Source organism: Gymnogyps californianus, chromosome 3, assembly GCF_018139145.2.
Source record: "Gymnogyps californianus isolate 813 chromosome 3, ASM1813914v2, whole genome shotgun sequence".
Lineage (NCBI taxonomy): Eukaryota > Metazoa > Chordata > Aves > Accipitriformes > Cathartidae > Gymnogyps > Gymnogyps californianus.
Genome location: NC_059473.1, coordinates 69,182,987 through 69,204,433, shown reverse-complemented (window position 1 = coordinate 69,204,433; position 21,447 = coordinate 69,182,987). Strand labels below are relative to the sequence as shown.

At 40.0% G+C, this 21,447-nt stretch overlaps 1 protein-coding gene across 3 annotated transcripts in view; it reads left to right on the top strand.

The window, feature by feature from the left end:
* Positions 1-21,447, top strand: part of TPD52L1 (TPD52 like 1) — a 62,277-nt gene that overhangs the window by 28,593 nt on the left and 12,237 nt on the right. For all 3 annotated transcript variants that reach the window (XM_050894717.1, XM_050894718.1, XM_050894719.1), the window contains exons 3-4: positions 772-920; positions 15,170-15,271. In XM_050894717.1, the coding sequence (XP_050750674.1) occupies positions 772-920; positions 15,170-15,271 (251 nt within the window). The remainder of the gene's footprint in view (positions 1-771; positions 921-15,169; positions 15,272-21,447) is intronic.

Genomic DNA, 21,447 nt, shown 5'->3' with positions numbered 1-21,447 from the left:
CTGTCCCTCTGTTTGGGCTGAATGGCGTCTTTACGACTTGAATTTGCACAGTTTGGTTAATGACTAGGAGCTCTGAAAAGACTAATCTGCTGTGTCTTCTGAATGCTTCTATGCTTTGGGTAGGACCTGTTCACTCATGTTAAGTCTATCTGCTATATATTTTTATGTTACTATTTAAGAATAGGGCCTAAAATATATAGATAAAACTCATGTGACAAGGACGTAACTTTTTATGATACTCTCAAGTCATACGTTATCATGTGATTTTTTTTTTTTTTTTTTTTGACCTGGTCCTAAGAATTTACATCTGTTTTTTTCGTGAATGGAAGACTAAAAAGCTACAAATATGAAGTTAAAAGCCCGTGCATTCAAAGAGAGATATTTGCCTGAATTATCCAGTCTTCTCTTGTTCTGCCCATTCCCATTTTACTAGTGAATGAAAAGCTGATGTTTGAGACTCCTAATGCCCTAAGGCAGATCTTGGTCAAGTCACTCAATAGTCACTTCCTTACTGGAGAATTCTCTCTCTTATCAGATGCATGTGTATGATGGTGCACATAGGTGACACAGTTTAATTTAATGTAGTGTCAGCTCTGTTCTGGACATGTCTTTGTGATCTCCATAAGCACTCAAATCTCTCTGTCTCTCTAGTCACCTACGAAAAATGCAAGTTTATATGAGATTCATCTAATCTCTTAACATTGTATGTGTTTATTCTGTGGGAACAGGCTAACACCTTTCTCCTTTCTCCTCCCTCTTTGTTTCTCTCAGCTAGAGGATGAAATTTCAACTTTGCGGCAAGTGCTAGCAGCCAAAGAAAAGCACCTGGTTGAAATTAAACAAAAGCTTGGCATAAGTCTGATGAATGAACTGAAGCAGAACTTTAGCAGAAGCTGGCATGATATGCAGACAACTTCTGCGTGAGTACAGACCTTGCACAAATTCATCCTTATATGTTGTGTAGCATGTCTTGATTGTGTAGTTTTTGATTGTTGTGTAGTATTGTCTTGATGAGCCCTGGTATGAAAATTAGTAATTGAAATACCTGCCAGGAAGAGTAGGTGGCAGGGACAAACATGTTGTGGCGGGTTGACCCTGGCTAGATGCCAGATGCCCACCAAAGCCGCTCTATCGCTCCCCCTCCTCAACTGGACAGGGGAGAAAAAATAAAACAAAATGCTCGTGGGTCGAGATAAGGACAGGGAGATCACTCACTAATTACCGTCACGGGCAAAACAGACTCAACTTGGGGAAAAATTAATTTAATTTATTACTAGCCAAATCAGAGCAGGATAATGAGAAATAAAACCAAATCTTAAAACACCTTCCCCCACCCCTCCCTTCTTCCAAGGCTTAACTTTACTCCTTATTTTCTCTACCTCCTCCCCCCCCCGAGCAGCGCAGGGGGATGGGGAATGGGGGTTTGGGTCAGTTCATCACACGTTGTTTCTGCCGCTCCTTCCTCCTCAGGGGGAGAAGGACTCACACTCTTTCCCTGCTCCAGCGTGGGGTCCCTCCCACGGGAGACAGTCCTTCACGAACTTCTCCAACGTGAGTCTTTCCCACGGGCTACAGTTCTTCACAAACTGCTCCAGCATGGGTCCCATCCACGGGGTGCAGTCCTTCAGGAACAGACTGCTCCAGCGTGGGTCCCCTGCGGTGTCACTAGTCCTGCCAGCAAACCTGCTTCAGCTTGGGCTCCTCTCTCCACGGGGCCACGGGTCCGCAGGTCGTGCCAAGAGCCTGCTCCAGCGCGGGCTTCCCACGGGGTCACAGCGTCCTTCGGGCATCCACCTGCTCCGGCGTGGGGTCCTCCACGGGCTGCAGGTGGATATCTGCTCCACCATGGACCTCCATGGGCTGCAGGGGGACAGCCTGCCTCACCATGGTCTTCACCACGGGCTGCAGGGGAATCTCTGCTCTGGTGCCTGGAGCACCTCCTCCCCCTCCTTCTTCACTGACCTTGGTGTCTGCGGAGTTGTTTCTCTCACATATTCTCACTCCTCTCTCTCTGGCTGCAACTGCTACCCCCCGTAACTTCTTTTCCCTTTCTTAAATACGTTATCCCAGAGGCACTACCACTGTTGCTGATGGGATCGGCCTTGGCCAGTGGCGGGTCCGTCTTGGAACCTGCTGGCATTAACTTTATCGGACATAGGGGAAGCTTCTAGGAGCTTCTCACAGAAGCCACCCCTGTAGCACCCCCCCGTTACCAAAACCTTGCCACGCAAACCCAATACACGTCAAGCTTCTCAGAGCAAGGAGACCTGAAAAAAACCCTTCCACAGCAGCAACATGCTTTGCTACTGTATCACACCTCACTCTTGCAAAATCACAGCAACTAAAACTGTTGTGGTCCTGAGAAGGTTGTCTTCCTGTCCCATGACACATTCTTACAGAGTCCTTACTGAGGAGAGAAAGAACCTTTTTTAATCTCAATGTATTATATTTTTCAACTTCCAAGAGAGACAATGTAAAAAAAAAAAAAAAATAAATTAAAAAAACCCAAAACATTAGCAACTATTTAAAAAATAATACCATCATCTGAATTATAAAGAATACTGGCAGGAGCAGTTGATGTTTGACTCTGTTTAATTCCTGCTTTTGGTTGTCCAAAAGAAACAAAAAAAAATTGTTGGAGTAAATGTACCATCTTCGAGGTTATCATAAGTCCTACATATGTCAAGTTTTTGTTATTTTCCAGCAGTGTGTTCTTAGGCAAGTCCCTGAAGCCTCTCACAGCCTTGGTTTATCACTGTGCAAAATGTGTAACTAGTTCACAAGAGTTCAGTGAAACTCGCCTTGTGCAATATGTAAGCAGCTTTGGGTTCCCAGGGTGAAAGGTAATGCATAAATATGAAGAACTGTTACTCCACTGCTGTTGTTGAAATGGTTTTAACTTGATTTTTTTTTTTTTTTTTTTTTTTAAACCAGACCAATTATACTGTGGAATTCTGTAGTCTAAGTCAGTTGCTACCTTCCAGGAGGGTGCTTTTTAAAAATGTACCAGTTCTTGGATGAGGAAGCAGGGGAGGGAGGTTATTTGGACTTCAGCTTGCTGCGAAGAACTACTGGTGCAAGCCTGTCGTCTCACATAAGGAAGGAGTTAAAAATACACATATGGACATAGTGATAAGACCTATCCTGAATCTGCCACAAAAAAATGTTCAAACCTAGGATAGGTAGTGTTACTTGTAAGCTTCAAACACTTTTTGCTCTGTATCTCTGATGGAGCGTCACTGAGAGAGATGGTGAATAAAACTATGAACTCCAAAGCTCTAGGAAGGCCGTGATAATTACTGAGGGGCTGGTCTCAGCTTCATGCTGATCTTTTGTACTTACGCATATATGTTGGAAGAGGAACATACCATGTTCCTCTAAAACTTTTTGGGCTGAGTTAATAGCAACATTGGTAGACAGAACCCCTTAGCTTTCATCAAGTGATGTCTGAAAAGTTATTTGATTTTTTTTTTTTTTTCTTTTCAATTGACAACTAAATTTGACACTTAGGGAAAAGCAAGAGTGAGCTGCTCCACAACAGAGCTGAGCTGGGAGTTGACAGCAAGGCAGGCAGGGCGGTGGCATCACCCATGAAGGAGCAGTCTCACAATACCTAAACCAAGAGAGCAGAGCAGGTCCAGTGACAGTAAACAGGGTCAAGCCAAGAGTTCAGATCCCCAGGTGAGTCTGTAGTGATGAGCCAGGTCCAAGGTCAAGCCAGGAAGTCAAATTTGTGAGTCAAGATCAGTGAGGTACCTGGCCAGATACAGACACACCAGTAACGTTACTCAGGCAAGGACCAAGGGCTTAAATATAGTGTAAGCTTTAGTGTAGCTCCCAAGTGAAGGGGAGATGTACGTAACAAAACTTCTCCCAACTCTTTCTTGCACAGCAGTCACCACAGTCTTACCCAACGTTACACAGTTGTGCAGTGTCAGAGCTGGCCTTGAGCCCAGGCGGCCAAACCCATGGGAGCAGGGGGGAAGAGTTTGCAGTGCCTCTTGGTGCACTCAAGGCCCTGACAGAGACTTGGAAAAAATATGTAAAAATGTACATTTTTAGGTTAAAATAATAATTCTTTGTATTTTAATGAGAAGTCAAATACAGCATAAACCCCTTAATAGGAAATGTAGTTTGTAAGTCTCCTATCTCTAACTTCTGGACAGTTTCTCAGCTATGTCCTGTTTCTCATGACATGTCATTAACAGGGGCACCCGTACTGGCTCGGTGAGGTTGTCTGGCGTGTGCTAGGAGAGGATGGTCTAGAGACACTGAGCTTTAGAAGAGAGGAGGGGCACAAGACACCTGAACTAGAGTTACAGGGAGACACTAGCAAAATTCTGAAACAAAAACTTTCATTTTTACTTGAAATTTGGTAGCAAATTCCAAGACAGCTTTTCATTTTCCCCTCACAATGTTGACGTTTTCCACAAGGATAGAGAGACTTAGCAGACCTTATCAGTATGGTAGTTGCTACTTTTTATTTAAGATGAGTTTAAAAAAACAACAAGCCATTAGGTGATGAGTGTCCATAAGTAGTTATGTGGAACTGAGCAGCAGGAGTCCATTTGTGCCCCTGAAAATCCTGATGTCCGTGGTCCAACTGCTGTATAATTCTTGGTGACACTCATGCCGATACACTGATGCCGGTACAAATCATGGTAATCTGGCATTCTTCAGGATGGATGTGTTAAATAATACAGGTGATTCATTGTTGCTGCACCAAAATAGCAATGGGATAGCATTACTCACCAAGATTCTCTGATTTAGTAAGGATGAAAAGCCTGTTTTAAAAAATAAAAGTTCAAAATATTTACATGCCTGTACTTTAGGCTTCTAAATCTACAATTAGTCATCTTAAATTTTAAAAAAGACCTGTTTTTAAGGAGGCAAATTTTGCTTTCACTCAGTTTTACTGGGCTTTGTAGTTGCTGTGCTTTTCTGGAAGTTAAAACCACTTTTCTTTAACGGGGAACTTTTCAAAGCCACAGAGAACAATTAAGCACCAAATTTTTGTCCTCTTATTGTTAATAATCTTTTTAAGCTCTCCATTTAGGGATGCTTTCTTAGAGTTAAAGTGGACTTAGAGGCAGAGAGGTGGACTTCTCTCAGAAACAGTTCTGTAAAGTGTGTCTGAACAACTAGTTAAGACTCATGACGTAACTTACAGGATGGATGCCACCTGGAATGACTAAATTTAAACTTGAGATTCTGACTGGTTTTGAGCATTTACATTTTAAACGGTTGGCCACAGGTAGCTTAGGAGTTAGCCTGAGCATGCTTGCCATGTACATGTCAGAAATTGTCATTAAAGGATTGCTATGATTAAAAAGAAAAAAAAAAGTCATAGTTTTCATACTGAGGAAAGCTAGAGCTGGAGGTCAATGGGCTGGTGTCCTCCATAGATTGAAGATTATGTCAGGCTCAACATACATTTCTGTACAAAGTCTGTTTCCTTGTCATTAATTCATGCTTTAAGGTATGCAAAAGCAATTCTGACTACCTCTAGTAAGACATTACATTTGCAACAGTAATGTGCAGCTTTTTTTGTATCAAATCAGCTTTTTTTTTTTATCAGCTTTGTTTTTCTGTAAAGAAAACCTGTAATGTTGTTTGCATTTTTCAGCCTTGTATGAAATACACCTGGAAGTCATTCACTTATTATGATGACCAGGATCATAATGTATTTTTCAAGTTCCTTGTTCATTTTCTCTGCTATTCTTCAGTGCACTGATTTTTAGTATAATCTATGTGTTAGGGAAGGCAGGGGCTTCTACTATGGAGGATATCAGTAAGTAGAGAGCAAATGATTGCCTCAAGTTTAATTTGCTTTCATGGTGGTAAGACATTCAACTGGAATGACTTCCCCCACACACCTTTTTAAAGATCAAGTTTCCAGTGAATAGAGGTGGGTGGATATTCAGATAGCTTCTAGCAATGCAGGTTTTTTATTTGTATTTTAAACATAGATAATTCATTCTTATTTAGATGCTAGAAGCAGGGTAATGGTGGCAGATTTCGACGTTATTTATTTTAGCTTAAGGAATCATTAAAAATGTCTTTACAGGGATATTTACGAAGACCATAATTGAGCTTTTCTAATTAACGTTTTGCTACAAAGGAAAGGTTTTATGTAAACTGAATGCAGTATGTTTACTTAGTTAAAGCTGTTTGATTGGTGGTGCTTCAGTAAAGTTCCCACAGCGCTCTCTAGCCTTCCGTACTTCAGATTTTCACTGCATAGTGCATTAAGGTAAGAAGATAGCTTCTATAAAGATAGACCTAGTTTTATACAGAATCACAGAATAGTTGAGGTTGACAGCGATGTCATGAGACTGTCTAGTCCAACTCTCCCTTTCAGAGCAGGGTCAGCTAAAGCAGGGTGCTCAAGACTATGTCCAGTCAGGTTTTGAATATCTCCAAGGATGGAGACTCTACAGCCTCTCTGGGCAACCTGTTCCAGTGTTCAATTACCCTTACTGTGAAAAACCTTTTTCTTTTGCTTAAATATTTCTTGCGTTCAATTTATGCCCATTGCCTCTTGCACTTTCACTAGATACCACTGAGAAGAGTTTGCCTCTATCTTCTCTACTCTCTTTCATCAGGTTATTTATACCCATTGATGAGATCCTCCCATGAGCCTTCTCTTCTCTACGCTGACCAGTCCCAGCTTTCTCAGCCTTTCCTCCTATGAGAGATGCTCCAATCCCTTAGACATCTTTATGGCCCTTTGCTGGACTTGCTCCAGTATGTCCGTGTCTGCCTTGTGCTGGGGAGCGCAGAACAGGACCCAGCACTCCAGGTGTGGCCATAACCAGGGCTGAGTAGAGGGGAAGGGTCACCTCCCTCGACCTGTAATCACTCTTCCTAATTCAGCCCAGAATACTGTTAGCCACCTTTGCTGTGAGGGCACATTGCTGACTCATGTTCAACTTGTTGTCTACCAGGACCCCAGGTCTTTTTCTGCAAGGCTGTTTTCCAGCTGGTTGATCCCCAGCCTCTACTGGTGCATGGGCTTATTAATCCCAAACTGCAGGACTCTGCATTTCCCTTTGTTGAACTTCCTGAGACTCCTGTTGCCCCATTTTTTTTCAGACAGTCAAGGTCCAAGTAATAGTATTCTTCAATACAGTTACAGAATTGCCTTTTATTGTATATGGAGAAGGTTACAAGGGTTAATTTATCCTCCTCACCAGTCCCTCACATGAAGCACTAAGGACATAGATCCACAAGATACCTTGGCCTTTGCTAAGCATATATGTTGTAACCATGCTCAGCTTTGTCTGTCCCTCAGCTTTTAATTTGGTGCTCTTCTGCACTTCTCTGGAAAAAAACAGTAGGACATTATAGTGTTGTCCTCTTGGGAGATATTTTGGTACTACTGAGTTTCTAAGGAGCAGTTGTATCTGTAAAATTACCCACCAATAACCTCACTCCAGACTAATAGTTCCCAGAAGCTCCTTTGTCATTCTTTCTTGAAATGTTAGCAACTGTTAGAAGGCATAAGCCTCCTCTGTTTTAAATGGATAACCTTTCAACCCATGGATGGAATAGTAATATAACTACACAAGTAACTTCTAGGGACATGAAAATGGTTGGTTTTGCTACTAACCCCCCCAAAAAACAATACTCCAGGTGTTCAGACCACCGTAAGCAGCAGTTCTGCCATGGCCAATAAATTATTAGAATAGCTAAAAACTTAAAGAAAACCCATTCTCTCCTTGAGAGCTGTAGTAGTGATATGAAATGTCTCAAAGCCCGTATACTTAGTGATTCCAGGCAGAGGATTGGGAAACCTTTGATGTGATGGAAAGTGGACCCGTGCAAGACTGTCGTCTAGGATAGGAATCTCACAAAGCTATGTTTTCAAAATGACTTTTCATCTTTTACCCTCACAGACAAAGATTGTCACTTGTTGTAGAAAGGGAAGATCTCATGAATTAGAGGCCAGAATCAAGAGAACTGTAAGTGCTAGCTCTGAACAGCATGTCTCCTAGACAGTCCCTGGGGCTTTCTCAGGTGGTGGCTGTCTTTTGAAACCTTTTTAGGAAGGTTTCAATATTGCTCTGCTCTTACATGTAATACTTACCTGAGATCTGGGACAAGAGCATTCAACATGGACTTGGCCTTTCCCTCTAGAGACAGAATAAAGATCTCTTCATTGACTACTGGTTGAAAACTATGTGAGCAAGCTTAGTTCTGCTGATAGGGAACCTGAGGACAATTGTATGGCTTTCCACAAATAGTGGGAACTTCACGTTTTGTAGTTCAAATTTCTGCCAGGTGATGAGAAAATAGAAAGTAATAGTTGCACTGCATGTGTTTTAGACTTGCAATCTACAGTACCTGCAGTCTTCATTAGTATAACTTTAAATATATAGTAATGTGTTCCAGAGGTTCAGAATTTTCTCAGGAAGTCAGATATAATTTGTGGACAACCACACTCCTACTGTGACTTTTAGGAATTCAGTATACCATGTTCCCACACACATACTTGTTTTGAGTGGTAGTAAAAGAAATGTGGGTGTTTCTGTTCATTGCAATGTGTAATCACCTTTTGACATTTTCTTCTCTAAATTTGCAAGTAAATGTAGCAGTTGTGTAAGTGAAGAAATTGCATGTTGGCTTTAGCAAGCACATTACCTGTGTGTGAGCCTGTGCTGTATGGAAGTAAAGGGAGCCTCTCACTTCCACTGACTTTGTGTCCTTTGGGTCAGATCAGGCAGTGTTCATACCTTCTTCAAAGATAATTTTTTTGCTGCTTTTCCACATGTATCTCTGGCCAGGTTGGAGAAAGGACTTTGTGAAGTTGACTTAGTCTATTCTCATTGTCCCTTTTCTAAAAGATGTATGTCCACTTGTTTACACCAGAACCTTCAGCTCATGGAAATTCCCCAGCAAGGTCAAGTGATCTGTTCCAGATCAATGAATATAGTGTTAGTCTCAGGGAAAAACCCGCTGTAATTATCACTGGGCACCAGAAAATATATACACGTATATTATAGTTATCTGTATGTATGTACATCTAACTGTAAGGAGGGGAGGGGAGGCCTGAGTGTAAATTGGAATCTCTGAAATGACCAGGATTAAAAATATCCAGGCAAGGGTCAGTGGAAAGGGGACAGGGGAAAGGGAAGAAAAGGAAAGGAAAGGGAGAAATGGAAGGAAAAGGAAAAACAGAAATGAAGCAAAAGGAAAGAGAAAGAAGGGAAAGGAGAGGGAGGAAGGAAAGGAAAAGAAAGGGAAGGGAAAAGGAAAGAAGAAAGGTAGAGGAAGAAAGAGGAAGGAAAGGGATGAAGAGGAGAAAGGAAGGGGAAGAAAGGAAAAGGGAGGCTGGGATATGTTTAATCTGCATAATTTTGTTGATCTAGTGTACAGTACAGAGCCCACAGACAGTGTTATCAGCATAGTTTAAGGTGTGATGAACTGTGAAGTTTCGGCCTGGAATGTCTTAAGCTCACCTGTGCTTAAACCAACGTATTGTGGCTTTTCTACCTGGAGATTAACTGTAGCGCTACTGCTTGTTTTTCCCCTGTTCTATGCTACACTGCACAAATAGTGCCTGTCACACAGTTGTATCCCCAGTTTTTCCCAAGGTTTTGAATATTACAATGCAGGACAGCACAGAATATTTGTCACCTTTGTCTGGCACCTTTCCTGACCCGTGACTCTCTCCAGCCTACGGAACAGTCATCTTCTGCGTGCTGCGCAGAGATTTCTGGCTGCAGGCAGGTCCCCTGCGACCTGCAGAGGTTCGGTTCCCTCAGCTCTGCCCTTCCTCTCTCTGTGGGAGAGGAACTACCTGGGGCATACTTCCTTTGACTGATTTAGGCATATGTACCCATCCAAGTGCCAGCACAGTTTCAATTAATTCTTAACATGCCTGGCAAAGGGAAGAATGTCTAAAGAAGTACATCTGTCATTTGTTTTTGAAGTTGGAATGAATTTCAGGTGCACACTAAAAAAAAACAACCGCACAACACCTTAGAGTTCATTTGTGGGCAAAATGGCAATAAGAATGCTTTTAGAGAATGTTTTATGTACGTGTTCTCTGCCATTCATGTATGCATTTATTTCATTTGAGCATTAGCATAATTTAGTTAATGCTGGGCCCCATTTTTCCCAGAAAATTGACAGAAAAATAGTTTTTTAGCTGAGAGTTTCTCAGAGATCCAGATGCTATACATTGATTCTAGAAATGTCATTCTTAAGCTGACTAATGGTTTGAAAACTGAAAAGAGGCAAGCTCCATAGGGCATGGCTTGTGCTACCAGGCTCTGCTCTGCTGTATGGTTTTGTTGTTAATTGTTTGCATTTTGTTGCATCTTATGTAAGCTTTATCACAGAAGAGGGTTTCTCAAATGGATTAATTTTGCCAGCAAGCATTGACGGAGAGGCACAATGCTGAATGAAGATATACTAATTAGCAGATGTACTAATTTTAGAGAAGCTGAATTTAAATTCTTTATAATTTACTGTAGTAGGTCAAATGTGCAGCTTGCCATGCAAAATACGAATATTATATTTGTAGCCAACTTCTGTCAGCAGCCCATGTATTGCACCTATGAAGGAAGGTTAGATTTAACTCTACCATGTGAAGGGCAATTCTGTACTGAGTTGAGATGAGATCAAATAGCATGCAGAATGATTATCCTGTCTTACCCTGCAGATCATGTTGGTCATTTAAACATCTAGTTCTCTGACCTCTCTATATGTCTGCTGCCTGGCTATATTCTATATCAAGCACTATTTCCTTCACACATTGTGTTTTATGAAACAGTATCTTCTTTCATTTGCTTTCACTGGCTGTAAAAATCAGCTAGTGAGACCTGGTTGTCATATGATAGTACAGCCTAAATGCAGTACATGAAACTGTCAGGTGAAAGTGCAGTCAAAATGTGCTGCAAATCTACTTTGCCTAATTAGTATGTTACAGTACTGGAGATGTGAGTTATCTTTAAAGCTTCTTTTAAATGTGTTTGGCATATTATCAGAATGTAACTGCAGTATCAGCATATTTTATCATAGCCTCTCTAATCAGTTTTATAAACAATTGCTTTTGTTAAAGAAATACCCTATTTTAAAAACCAAATTATAACTGGAAGTTGATGGATGAAATTCTTACGTCAATGTCATATAAAAAGGTAATGTTCAAAATTACACAGGTGAGTTTTATTTACAAGTTTACAATTGTGACAGCTATCCACATACCATGTTTGTTTAATCCTTTTTGTCTATGAAATACATTGTAAATATTTACTGCTAAGTGAAAAGCATGAAATGTGATCCTTGTTAGCCACTACCAGCTGTTCTGTGCTACGGAGTATGTTTAGATGCCACAAAAACAGAGAAGGCATTCCTACTCTAACTGCATAAATCAAGTAGCTTGTTTCTACTTTTACTAATGCTACGGGGCATCTGGCATAATGCTGTTAAACTCAGAGAGGTTATGGTGACTTTGGATTAGTGTAAGAAAGGCATAGAGCCTAATGATGTATTTGTGTAAAAATGAACGCTGTGGATTGGATGGAAGGTGGTATTTCTTGAATCTCTGTGTCCTAAATTCTCTGAGTTTGTTTCTGCTGGAGCATTTCTGCCTTAAGGATCAGGGTCACTGACGTTATTTCAGCTGATGGCTGACTGCTTGTTGAGATGCTGTCACCGGTCCTGATGAGCTGGGTGGTCAGTACTTTGCCTAACGATTGCCAGCAAAGGCCGCTCAAAGGATGAGTGTGCAGGTATTGTAGATGACTTAGCAAGTTGGAGCAGTTGGTGGTGTTAGGAGGACTTAAGCCATACATACAGCACTTTTTCCAAGGAATAAGTGTTAGTAGGTCTTAACTGGAATATCCAACTTTATTTCTACTCTTAAAGATTTCTGAAAATTATGTAAGCTGTTCAGTGCCTTAAAACAAAACCGCAAACTGGTGTGTGTTACATGAGGATGTGGAAACTGCTGGCTCAGATTATTACAACTGAGAAGATTCCCAGAGGTCAGAGAGAATATGTTGAAGAGATCATTGTTACCACAGTGTTTGGCAAGGTATCAAATGTAATACGTTTGATAATGTATTGTACGTTGATATGATTGTACATTACATTGATAATGTAAATACAACATAACTATGATGATAAAAATATCTGAACCAAAATACTGTGCTGTATATCAATACAGAGCATAACTAACTAGAGGAAGGCAATGTGCTCTGTGGAAAGATTATTTATGAAGAAGGCGTAGTGATATGCATAATGGTGGAGAGGCAAGGATGAGGGGGGCTTGATTTTTAAGCTAACTATCAGTGAGCTCTGCTAAGATGCAAATTACTGTTTCTTGTCTCTGCTGACAGGTATTGCATGGTGCACGGCATTCTTACCTTTGTTATTTTGTTGTTCCTTAAAGCTCCTCTTCAGCATTGCTGAATGGAGGAGGGGTTCATGTCAAAGGTCATTTTTGCTGAAGTTAGTGCTGAAAAAAAGACCAGTTGCGTAACAGTCTTAGTTGGATTTATGCTGTTATATAATGTTAAAAGCATTAGGAACACAAATGCAGTCTCTATGTCTTCCTTGCTGGTGGAAATACTGGGGAGGATGTTTGGTTTATCGGATTTACAGAGAAAACACACTATTAGTTGGAATGCCAAAATCAGCGTTGTTTCAGCCAGTTCCCAGAAGGTGTGTTCTGACCAATGTGATCTTCAGAAATACATAGGGGATTCTAATGTTTCTCAATTAAAGTTGAGTCTGTCTGCTGTATGGGGTATTTGGGACTATTCTCTTAACAGTTTTACACAGTGTGAAAACTTTACTGCAGCAGAAAGGTAAGACATGGAGATGTTTTTTCATAAAGCTAAATATGTCCGTCAATAAAATGAACTCCAAGGTGTCTTCTTCAAAAAATTAGTTCAGAAGGATATCTGTAAAGTATTTTACACAGTCAACCTGTACATAAACAGGTTCTGCTGCCAAGGACGTTTTAGACCTGGAAGTTAAGTCTTGGACTTCATTTTGTCATCAGCAAAATTCCACTTGTGCTGAATGGTTTAGGAAACTTCTCTGTTAGGAAAATGCCTAAAGACTTGTATGCAATAATGTAGGCATTTTAAGAAATGCCCACCTATATATATATATATATATATATGTTTAAACCCACAGGCATTAGAATATTTGATTATTATTTTTTTTCATAGGCAACACTTATCAAAAAGCTACATGCTCATAGTTTGACTGAAGCATCATTAATGTCTATTTTGGGGTCTCATCCCACCCTAGTTTATATGAGAGTATGTCCACTGACAGCAAGAGAATGACAGAGCTATTAAACTAGTTAAGCTAGAGGATGAGGCCTCAGTGAAATAAGAGCATTGCAATCTTGCTGTGTCCAGGAACAGACAGCAGGGCTGAGGAGAAAGGAGATTCAGTGAAAACAATCTTTTCAGTCGTCTTTGTAGACTGAATGCCAGAAGAAATAAAACAGGCATAACCAGTGCTCCTGCCTTTCTAATTATAATTTGTGCTCCTTCTGTCACTGTTGCAATGTTTTAGCCCTTGTTGTCATTCAACATTGTGCATGTGATTGATTCAGCTTATCTAACTCTAGGTTTCTAGAGATTTGGTACCCTGGTCTAAGTTGCTCCCTGTAGACTGCCTTTCTAGTCAGTGAAAACAGAGACAAGCACCTTCATAGAAGGAGCCATTTCACCTGGCAGTTTTAGAACTTGTTAAGTCAGTAGTCTGTAAGATATTTTGTGGTTTAGGAACGTAAAGTCAAAGTATTTGTGTTGGGAAAAATTAAGTGTTGATAGACTATTGTCTGAAAGAATAGAGCATTACTTGGCATCTGCCTTCTAACCTGTGGTTTGTAAAACACAGTCCTCAACAGGGGACTTTCAGCAATAGGTACTGCTAAGGCTAAAAGGACCTGACATAAAATGTGATGTGCCATATCGCAAATGTTAATCTTCTCTTATGTCCCCGCCTGCCTCCACAAAGTTATATTGCTTTCATGTACCTAAAAGTAAGAAGAAAATACTCTGTTTCAGGAATCAGGCAGTGGGATTTTTTTTATTAATTGCCAGTGTATTTTGGTACACATGTGCAATCTTACACAGATTTTGTTCAAAGGAGAATTAGAACCAGTGGAATTGTATTTCTGAATTTTTCATGATAATTTCTTCAGTTCTTGTCTGCCAGCGCACACCACAGGATACAAGACTGATTATAATGTGCTCTCCTTCTGTTACGAGGTCAGTACTTCTAATTCTGAGCTTGTCTGCGTCACTGGGAGTATCAGATAATTTACTCGGAAGGAAGCCTCTGATATGCTCAGAGTTAGTTTACTCAGCAAAAAAGTATCTGTGCAGAAAAGCTTATTGATTACTCTGACAATGCAACTTAACTGTACTGAAGGGTCTATGTGGGTCAGAGCATATATTCTGGATCAGTAAATTAAGATGATTCTGTGTTTGAATGTGTATCTATACGTGAAACGAATGACTTCTAAAAGGATTCAGTCCTATTAAGCATATGCATTCACTATCTAGATTTTTTCATCATTCTTTCTCTATCTCTCCCAAAACCTTCTTCCTTTAAAGAAATTTTTAAAAAAGTAAAGTTTTAGCATATGGAAACAGATTTGATCAGTTTTGTCTAATTTGAAATATCAACAAATCATTTTGAAGTGTATCTGTTAAATGTACCTAATATGTATGTACATGGAAGAGCAGAGTTGTATATGTCCTGATTCTTTTCTGTGCTTTAGACAGCAGATTTTGCTAGCAAGTCAGTGTCTGCTGCAAGAATGCTTATTTGATGTAAATATTATTTTCTGTAAGCAGAAATTATATCAAACAGGTATGCAACAAATCACTGCATTCTACTTTTAAACAGCTTGCACTGACCCACTTGCGGGATGTTATCTGCAAGGGGGAGAGACAGTGAAGGATTGCTCTGGAGAGTGTTTTGCTCACATTAGGATTAAACTGCACTTAGGAAGCTGTGCAGAGCAGGCATCTTTGTAATTTGTTTTGTGCTACAGTTACTATGTTTCTTAACCCTTCAGTGGATGGGACTTTAAGATGTGGAAATAAGGGAAAAGGGAATTAGTTGCAGGGGATTCTAGCTGCTTTTTTTTAATACTCATGACTATTTCTGTTCTATTTTTTGTTTCCAGTTACAAGAAAACACATGAGACCCTGAGCCATGCAGGACAAAAAGCAACAGCAGCTATCAGCAATGTAGGAACTGCTATCAGCAAGAAGTTCGGAGATATGAGGTATAGGGATCTGCTGCTTCTCTGGTCTTATTTTGAGGACAAAAAGTATAAGTTGTCTGTCAGCTCTTCTTTTCCTTCTACGTTAGTGTTTTAAAGGTTCAAGTAGTTTGTAGTCAGAGTATTTTATAACATTCGTGGTGTCAACCAAAAAGAAGGGATAACAATGAATGAAGATATAATTCTTATTTGAGTCATGGTTTAAAAAAAAAAAAAAAGTGCAATTTGAAATCCTTTTGGAATAACTATGCAAGTTCAAGGAAATGTACAAGCAAAATGGAACAAAAAATTGCTGTTAGATCTTTATTAACCCAATTTTATTTATACATGGATTCTGGAGACCAACATCATCTGAAGAAAACAAGCCTGCCTTGGAGCTGCTTGTGGAAAGATAAATCAAAAAAATATTTCAGGCTATTTTTTATCAGCTTTTTCAAGATGTACAAAGGCAAAGTTTTGTTCTGCAATTGTATGCATAAAAAAAGATATGATGAAAGTAACAGGAGTTGAGGTCAGGAGAAGAACTGTCACTTAAATGCAACTTAAATGTCAGGCTTTATATGTTGATGTATCTTTAAAAATGTTGATCTTAAAGTTCCTCAGAATGAGACCATAAATGAAGAAATTGTACACTGTAAACCAGCACTTCAGTTTTCAACTTGGTAGCAGGATTACAGAACTTCTTCTCAGGTGTTTTAGGAGTTGATTTTTTGTCATTAAATAAATGGACGTGTGTAACTCTACAATATATTGGTTGAGCTGCAGAATTAGGGTTTCATTTATTAGAGATATTGGTATGTACTCACTTTTTTGGTCATTTTGTAGTGTGTGAGGTAACCATATCTTAAGATCTATGTGAATCCATTTCACAGTTTTCAAATATATATGGGGTTTTTTGCTGCAAATGGCTGAAGCATAGTTCTTGGCAGCTAAAACTTATTTTTTCCACTTTTTTATTTTTAATCTGAATCTTAAGAAATCTTTAGAGTCCCTCCTTTATACCTACCTTTTACATACATCTTAATAAACCCTCTACAGAAGTACTACTGTTTTTCTCGGTGAAAATAAAAAAGGAGAATCTTCATCACTGTATGATCTGCTTTACGGTGTCTTTTTCCACATTGCAGTTTAAAATGGAAATCTAGTGAGTGACTTGCAACCAGGGTATGAACATAAACTAAGAATTGTTTTACTCGGTACAGTTAAACATGCATAGGTAGTATATGCCTATAAAAGGATGTAAGAATAAGGAGGCATGCAGTTACATTTTCCTAGTACATTTTTTTAGCATTCAGCAATCCAAGAGCTGAAAAATTTCTAAAACGGAGGTTTGAGCTTTCATTTAAAAGTCTTTGAAGGGTTTTCCCTCATGAATTTATTTATTTATTTATTTATTTTAACTTGTATGAGCTTTTGACATTCGTAACACCTCATGTTTCCCCAGATGAACAGATAGTTATGTGGTAAAGAAATGTGTGGTTTATCTGTTCATTCATTCATTCCCTATTCTGAGTCTCCCGGGTCTTTCCTTTGATGCCTTCTGGCTCTTCTATTATGAGAAACAGTGAGTGTAGTCCTTCTACTGTTCTTCATGTCACTCATGATTTCCTGTGGTTTTATCGTATTTCACTTCAGTTCCCTCTTTTCCAGGCTGAGGCTCCAGTTGCATGAGTTGCTTTCACAAGCCTTTTTCCTACCTTTGTTTATTCTTACTGCCTTCCCTGCATTTATAGTTGTATTCTGTATTTTTGAGAAATGCATGAGATGTGTGTCCTGCATGTGGCACCAACATATCCTCTGTTTCATTTTCCATTCTTTCCTAACACTCCCTCCTGTAAAAAAGACGAGCCCACTGCTCAGTGAACAGGTCCTGTTGCTGCTTCCATGCTTTAGATCCTACAGCAGTGACCAAAGAGTTGGTGTGCGAATACCTCGAACACTGGCTCTTGATCATAGAGGGAAGGATGACTAACAATTCAGTACTTCTCAGGTCCTGTTGCTTGTGCTGTACGTAGGGTGTGAGATTAACTGCAAAGGCAGAAATGTCTTCACTGTAGTAGAGCATGTTTTTCCTTTAATATTTCCCTTAATTAATCACTGTTACCAAATTCCTTTGTCTTACCTGTCAGTATCAACCCCCACCCCCATGGTGATCATGCTTCTGACTAGCACTTGGAAAGCAGATGGGTGGTATTTACCCCATTAGCCCTTTAGCCAAGGGCTCAAAGCAGAGGCTAAGTCCATAAGCGTTTTGATAAATCAAGAAGCTTGTTTCTAGTAGCTTTCTTTGATTGAAATTATTTCCTTGAACCTGGTTGGGAGTTTTTCAGGAAAATATGAACTACCAGCACTGCCATTTTTTGTGGACACTTACTGGTTTCAGTTAAGTTTTCATTTAGGAGAGTTTTCGTGACACTTGATGATGAAGCAGCAAGCAGTATAGCCAGTATCCCGTAGTTACATAAAGCATGGCAAGACTTGGGCCTTCTGCATTTGCTGAACATCCTAAATCTGGAGTAATGGTCACTATGCTTCCCTCAGCAACAAAGCTCGCCTAAGATCTTGGCTCAGCTTGGGCAGGTGCAGTTCTGTGTGGGGTCACACTGTAAACCTTATCACTTAAATAACCTGGTTTTAAAAATCTTCCCCTCTCCCACTCTGATCCCAGCTGTGTTTGGAGGAGTAAGCTGTAAGGAGGCATGCATTCTTTGTTGTATTGTTTGCTTGCTTTTTTGCTAATCCAAATAATTTTATTTCAGTGATCTAGTATATGGATTATCACCGCCCCCTCCCATAATGCTGATTTAAACACACATCAGACTGTAGCTTAATTCTCTTGGTTAGGCATTAGGGCTGATAGTCACCAATGGCATCCAGATGCAAATCCCTGTTCTGCTTTCATTCAGAACAGACACTTGAAACTGATTTCTAAAATCCAGATGATCATCATAATTCCCAGTATGTTCAGCAGTCTGGTGTGTTTGGCCTTTACCCCCTGCCTGTGGTGATGGTGATTTTGAAAGGGTTTGTAGTCAGCCTGACTCTAAATATTGAAGCCTGCCTTCTTTGTGAAACAAAATTCTGTTTTCCAGGTTGCCTGCTATGTCAACTGTACAGAGCACCACATGAAACTGATATGTTTCCGTTCTGAAGATGTAGGGTCTTAATTAATAACCTGAAAGATATTTCATCCTGGGTTATCTCTAAAAATATTTACTAAAATATCATATATCAGAAATGGGCCAGATAGACTCCCCCAAATGTGCTATTTTGTTGTGTTAGAATTCAAGATGAAATCTACAAGAAAGAAAGAAAAATGACAAAATTCCACATGTCCCAAAGAACAGAGAAGCCACCCTTTTGGGACAAAGTGCTTTTGATGCAGCTGCTGTACTTCTCTTTCATGCCCACCCCAGCTTCCCAGTGTTGCAACTCTCTAACTCATTTTGTGCATGAATAATCACTAGCATTTTACATCTTCTAAGTTCTGTATTAATTATTAGTGCTTGTAAGGTCTCTTTACAGTTGTAATGCATTCTATTTAATACTATCATGTTACTAGAGAAATGCATACAAAACCAGTATACACATACTTTTGCTTTGGGATACAAATCAGGCACTAGTAATGTAGTTGAGATAATAGATTCTTCATGAATAGCTCTTGTGATTAATGATATGCCATCAGGATTTTCTGTTGCCCCTCCAGCTCATATTGTCTCCTTTAACATTTTCTGACATGGAGAAGGAAGGCAAAGGGGAAGAGGGGAGTCTCAAGTCAATCATAAGGCAGTAGCATGGGCTCAGATCTCTCAGAAGTAGAGGTTACACTCTGACATTTCAACATGGCTCTTGCCATGTAGAGCGCATATGTGATACGGAGTTGGGAGTCTTTATCCCTTGCTCCTTTGCATACTGGTAAAGTTGGGGTCTTTTCATGCAATACTGCTGGACTGCTCTGCAGCTGTCTATGTGGATCTAAGAGTTTCAGCCCTGCTGATGGTCTTTTTCGTAATAAGTTGTGATACCAAGTGGGAGACTTTCTGATTTTTTTGTTTGCTTTAAAAAAAAAAATAGAAAAAGGAACTACGTACACTACACTACTACATGCACACTACCACACACATTAAAGTAAATGCATTTAAAGATTAAGCTAACAAAGGCGTGCATGCAAATTGGGATATCAGCAGTTGTACTGCTTATACATCCTTCATTCAGCTGTCTCGTACATTTTCTTTAATACATGATCACACAGACCCCTTTCACATTCAGTGCCTGGGATGAGCCAGCTCTCAAGATGAATGAAGGTAATATAATGCCTCATTCCTGCCAGGAGTTGGAAGGCACATGTGGAAAGAGACAGAAGACTGCAGGGAGGGAGAGCTTGGGGGCATGACTGTGGCAGTTGAATGTGCCCCTCAGATGATGGGAATCAGCACAGAAGGCATGTGAGGTCCCAGAGGGGTGGAGGAAGGCAAAGTTCATCCCTCTGGAAAGGGGCAAGGGAAGTTCTGGGAAATACAAAGCAGATACTGGGGGAATGCATCAACCTGTTATTTTCTAAGCATCTAGAAGATAGCATGATGGCAAAAACATAAAAGGGTTTGTCAAGAACAATTATCTTGAACTGACAGTACCTGTCATAGAGGACAGAGGGGAGGCAGGAGATGTGATAGAGCTTGACTTTAATAAGGCTGCCCATACTATTTTCGCAGAACTAGAGAAATACAGTTGAGGTTTTACAGCTTTAGCAGGAAGAGGGCGTAGGAAGTTGAAAGTGATATTCAAAGAATAGGTCTCAGTAGCTCACCATAATGCAGGATTTTGCAGGCATCTGTCCTGAGTCTGTTACTCTTCAGCATTTTCATTACTGGTTTAGATGATGGCATCATGTGTACGCTTAAAATCCCCAGATGACTGCAGTGGGAGGGAATGCAAGCACTTGAGACACCAGGATTAGAATTCAAAATTATTTTAAATGATAAAATAAAATTCAGTGTAGGAAAGTGTAAGGTGCTTTATTGACAGATGGAAAAAAATCAAAAGTGGAGATGGGGATCGCTGACCGGCCAGCTTTGTAGATAAGGGCCTAGCAAATGCTAGGCTAGTGGCTTACAAATGCAGCTGAACAGGGGCACAGGTTATTTCTGAAAGCTGTGAATCTCTCTCATTGGAAGTTTTTAGAAGCAGGTTAAGCCAATATCTGTTGGAGATGGCTCAGGTATAATTAATCTGCTTTAGTGCTGTGGGAGTTGATTTTTGCTGTGCCTTTATTGTTGTGTCTTTTTGGTTTTTTTTCTTGTGGTGGTGGTGGTGGAATTTTTGTGCAGCCTTGTGCTGTGCATTTCCCGGATTTCCGTGATCTAGGGAAGTTGTGGGCACTTAAAACTGTTGCTGAACTCATTGGGAGCTGAATTCCTTGAAATGTTGTAGCTGTCATACCCCAAACTACCATTCTTAAACCTCTGTGTCTCTGATATCCCCTATAAAGGAAATAGTAATACTGTCTTGCTTCAAAATGTAATTTCATGAGCATTTATTTTGCTGATAGGTGAAGCAGTTGTTTTCTCTCATTTCTACTGACACTCGCTCCTTCATTTGTGCTGGTTTTTAGAGCTCTGCAGTAACACAGATTTCCTTATCATATGGCTGTACAAGTATCTGTATTAGCATGGAGAAGGGGGTGGCTGTTACTGGGAGTCAGCAGTAGTAAAAGGAGGCTACGTATGGCAACAGTATTACTTAAGCTGGTCTAAGCAGAAATGTGTTACAAAGATAAATCCACGAATGTTTGAGAAGCGCCTATATACATGATGATGAGCCCTGTAAATAACCCTAAAGAAATCAATGCTTTTCTTCAGAGCAAGGTATGAATATTGTGCAGTAAATAATGCATCACACTACACGTTGAAAAAGGATGTGAAAAATAAGTATTGAAGAGATGTTCATTAAGTGTGCACCATCTATCTGGCTCACTGCATGAGGCAGGTGTTCCCTTGAAGTGGTCTGTAATTAAAGACTACATCAGTAACACACAGATGAAGGAGAGGCTGTCTGCCTCATCATTTCTCAACTTTGGAACCTTAATGACATCCTTTGAATATTGTATATCAGTGTGCCTCTCCCAGTTCTGCTGCTTTAATTAAGTTTCTTGTGAGCTGGAAAACAGTCTCAAAGTGTTT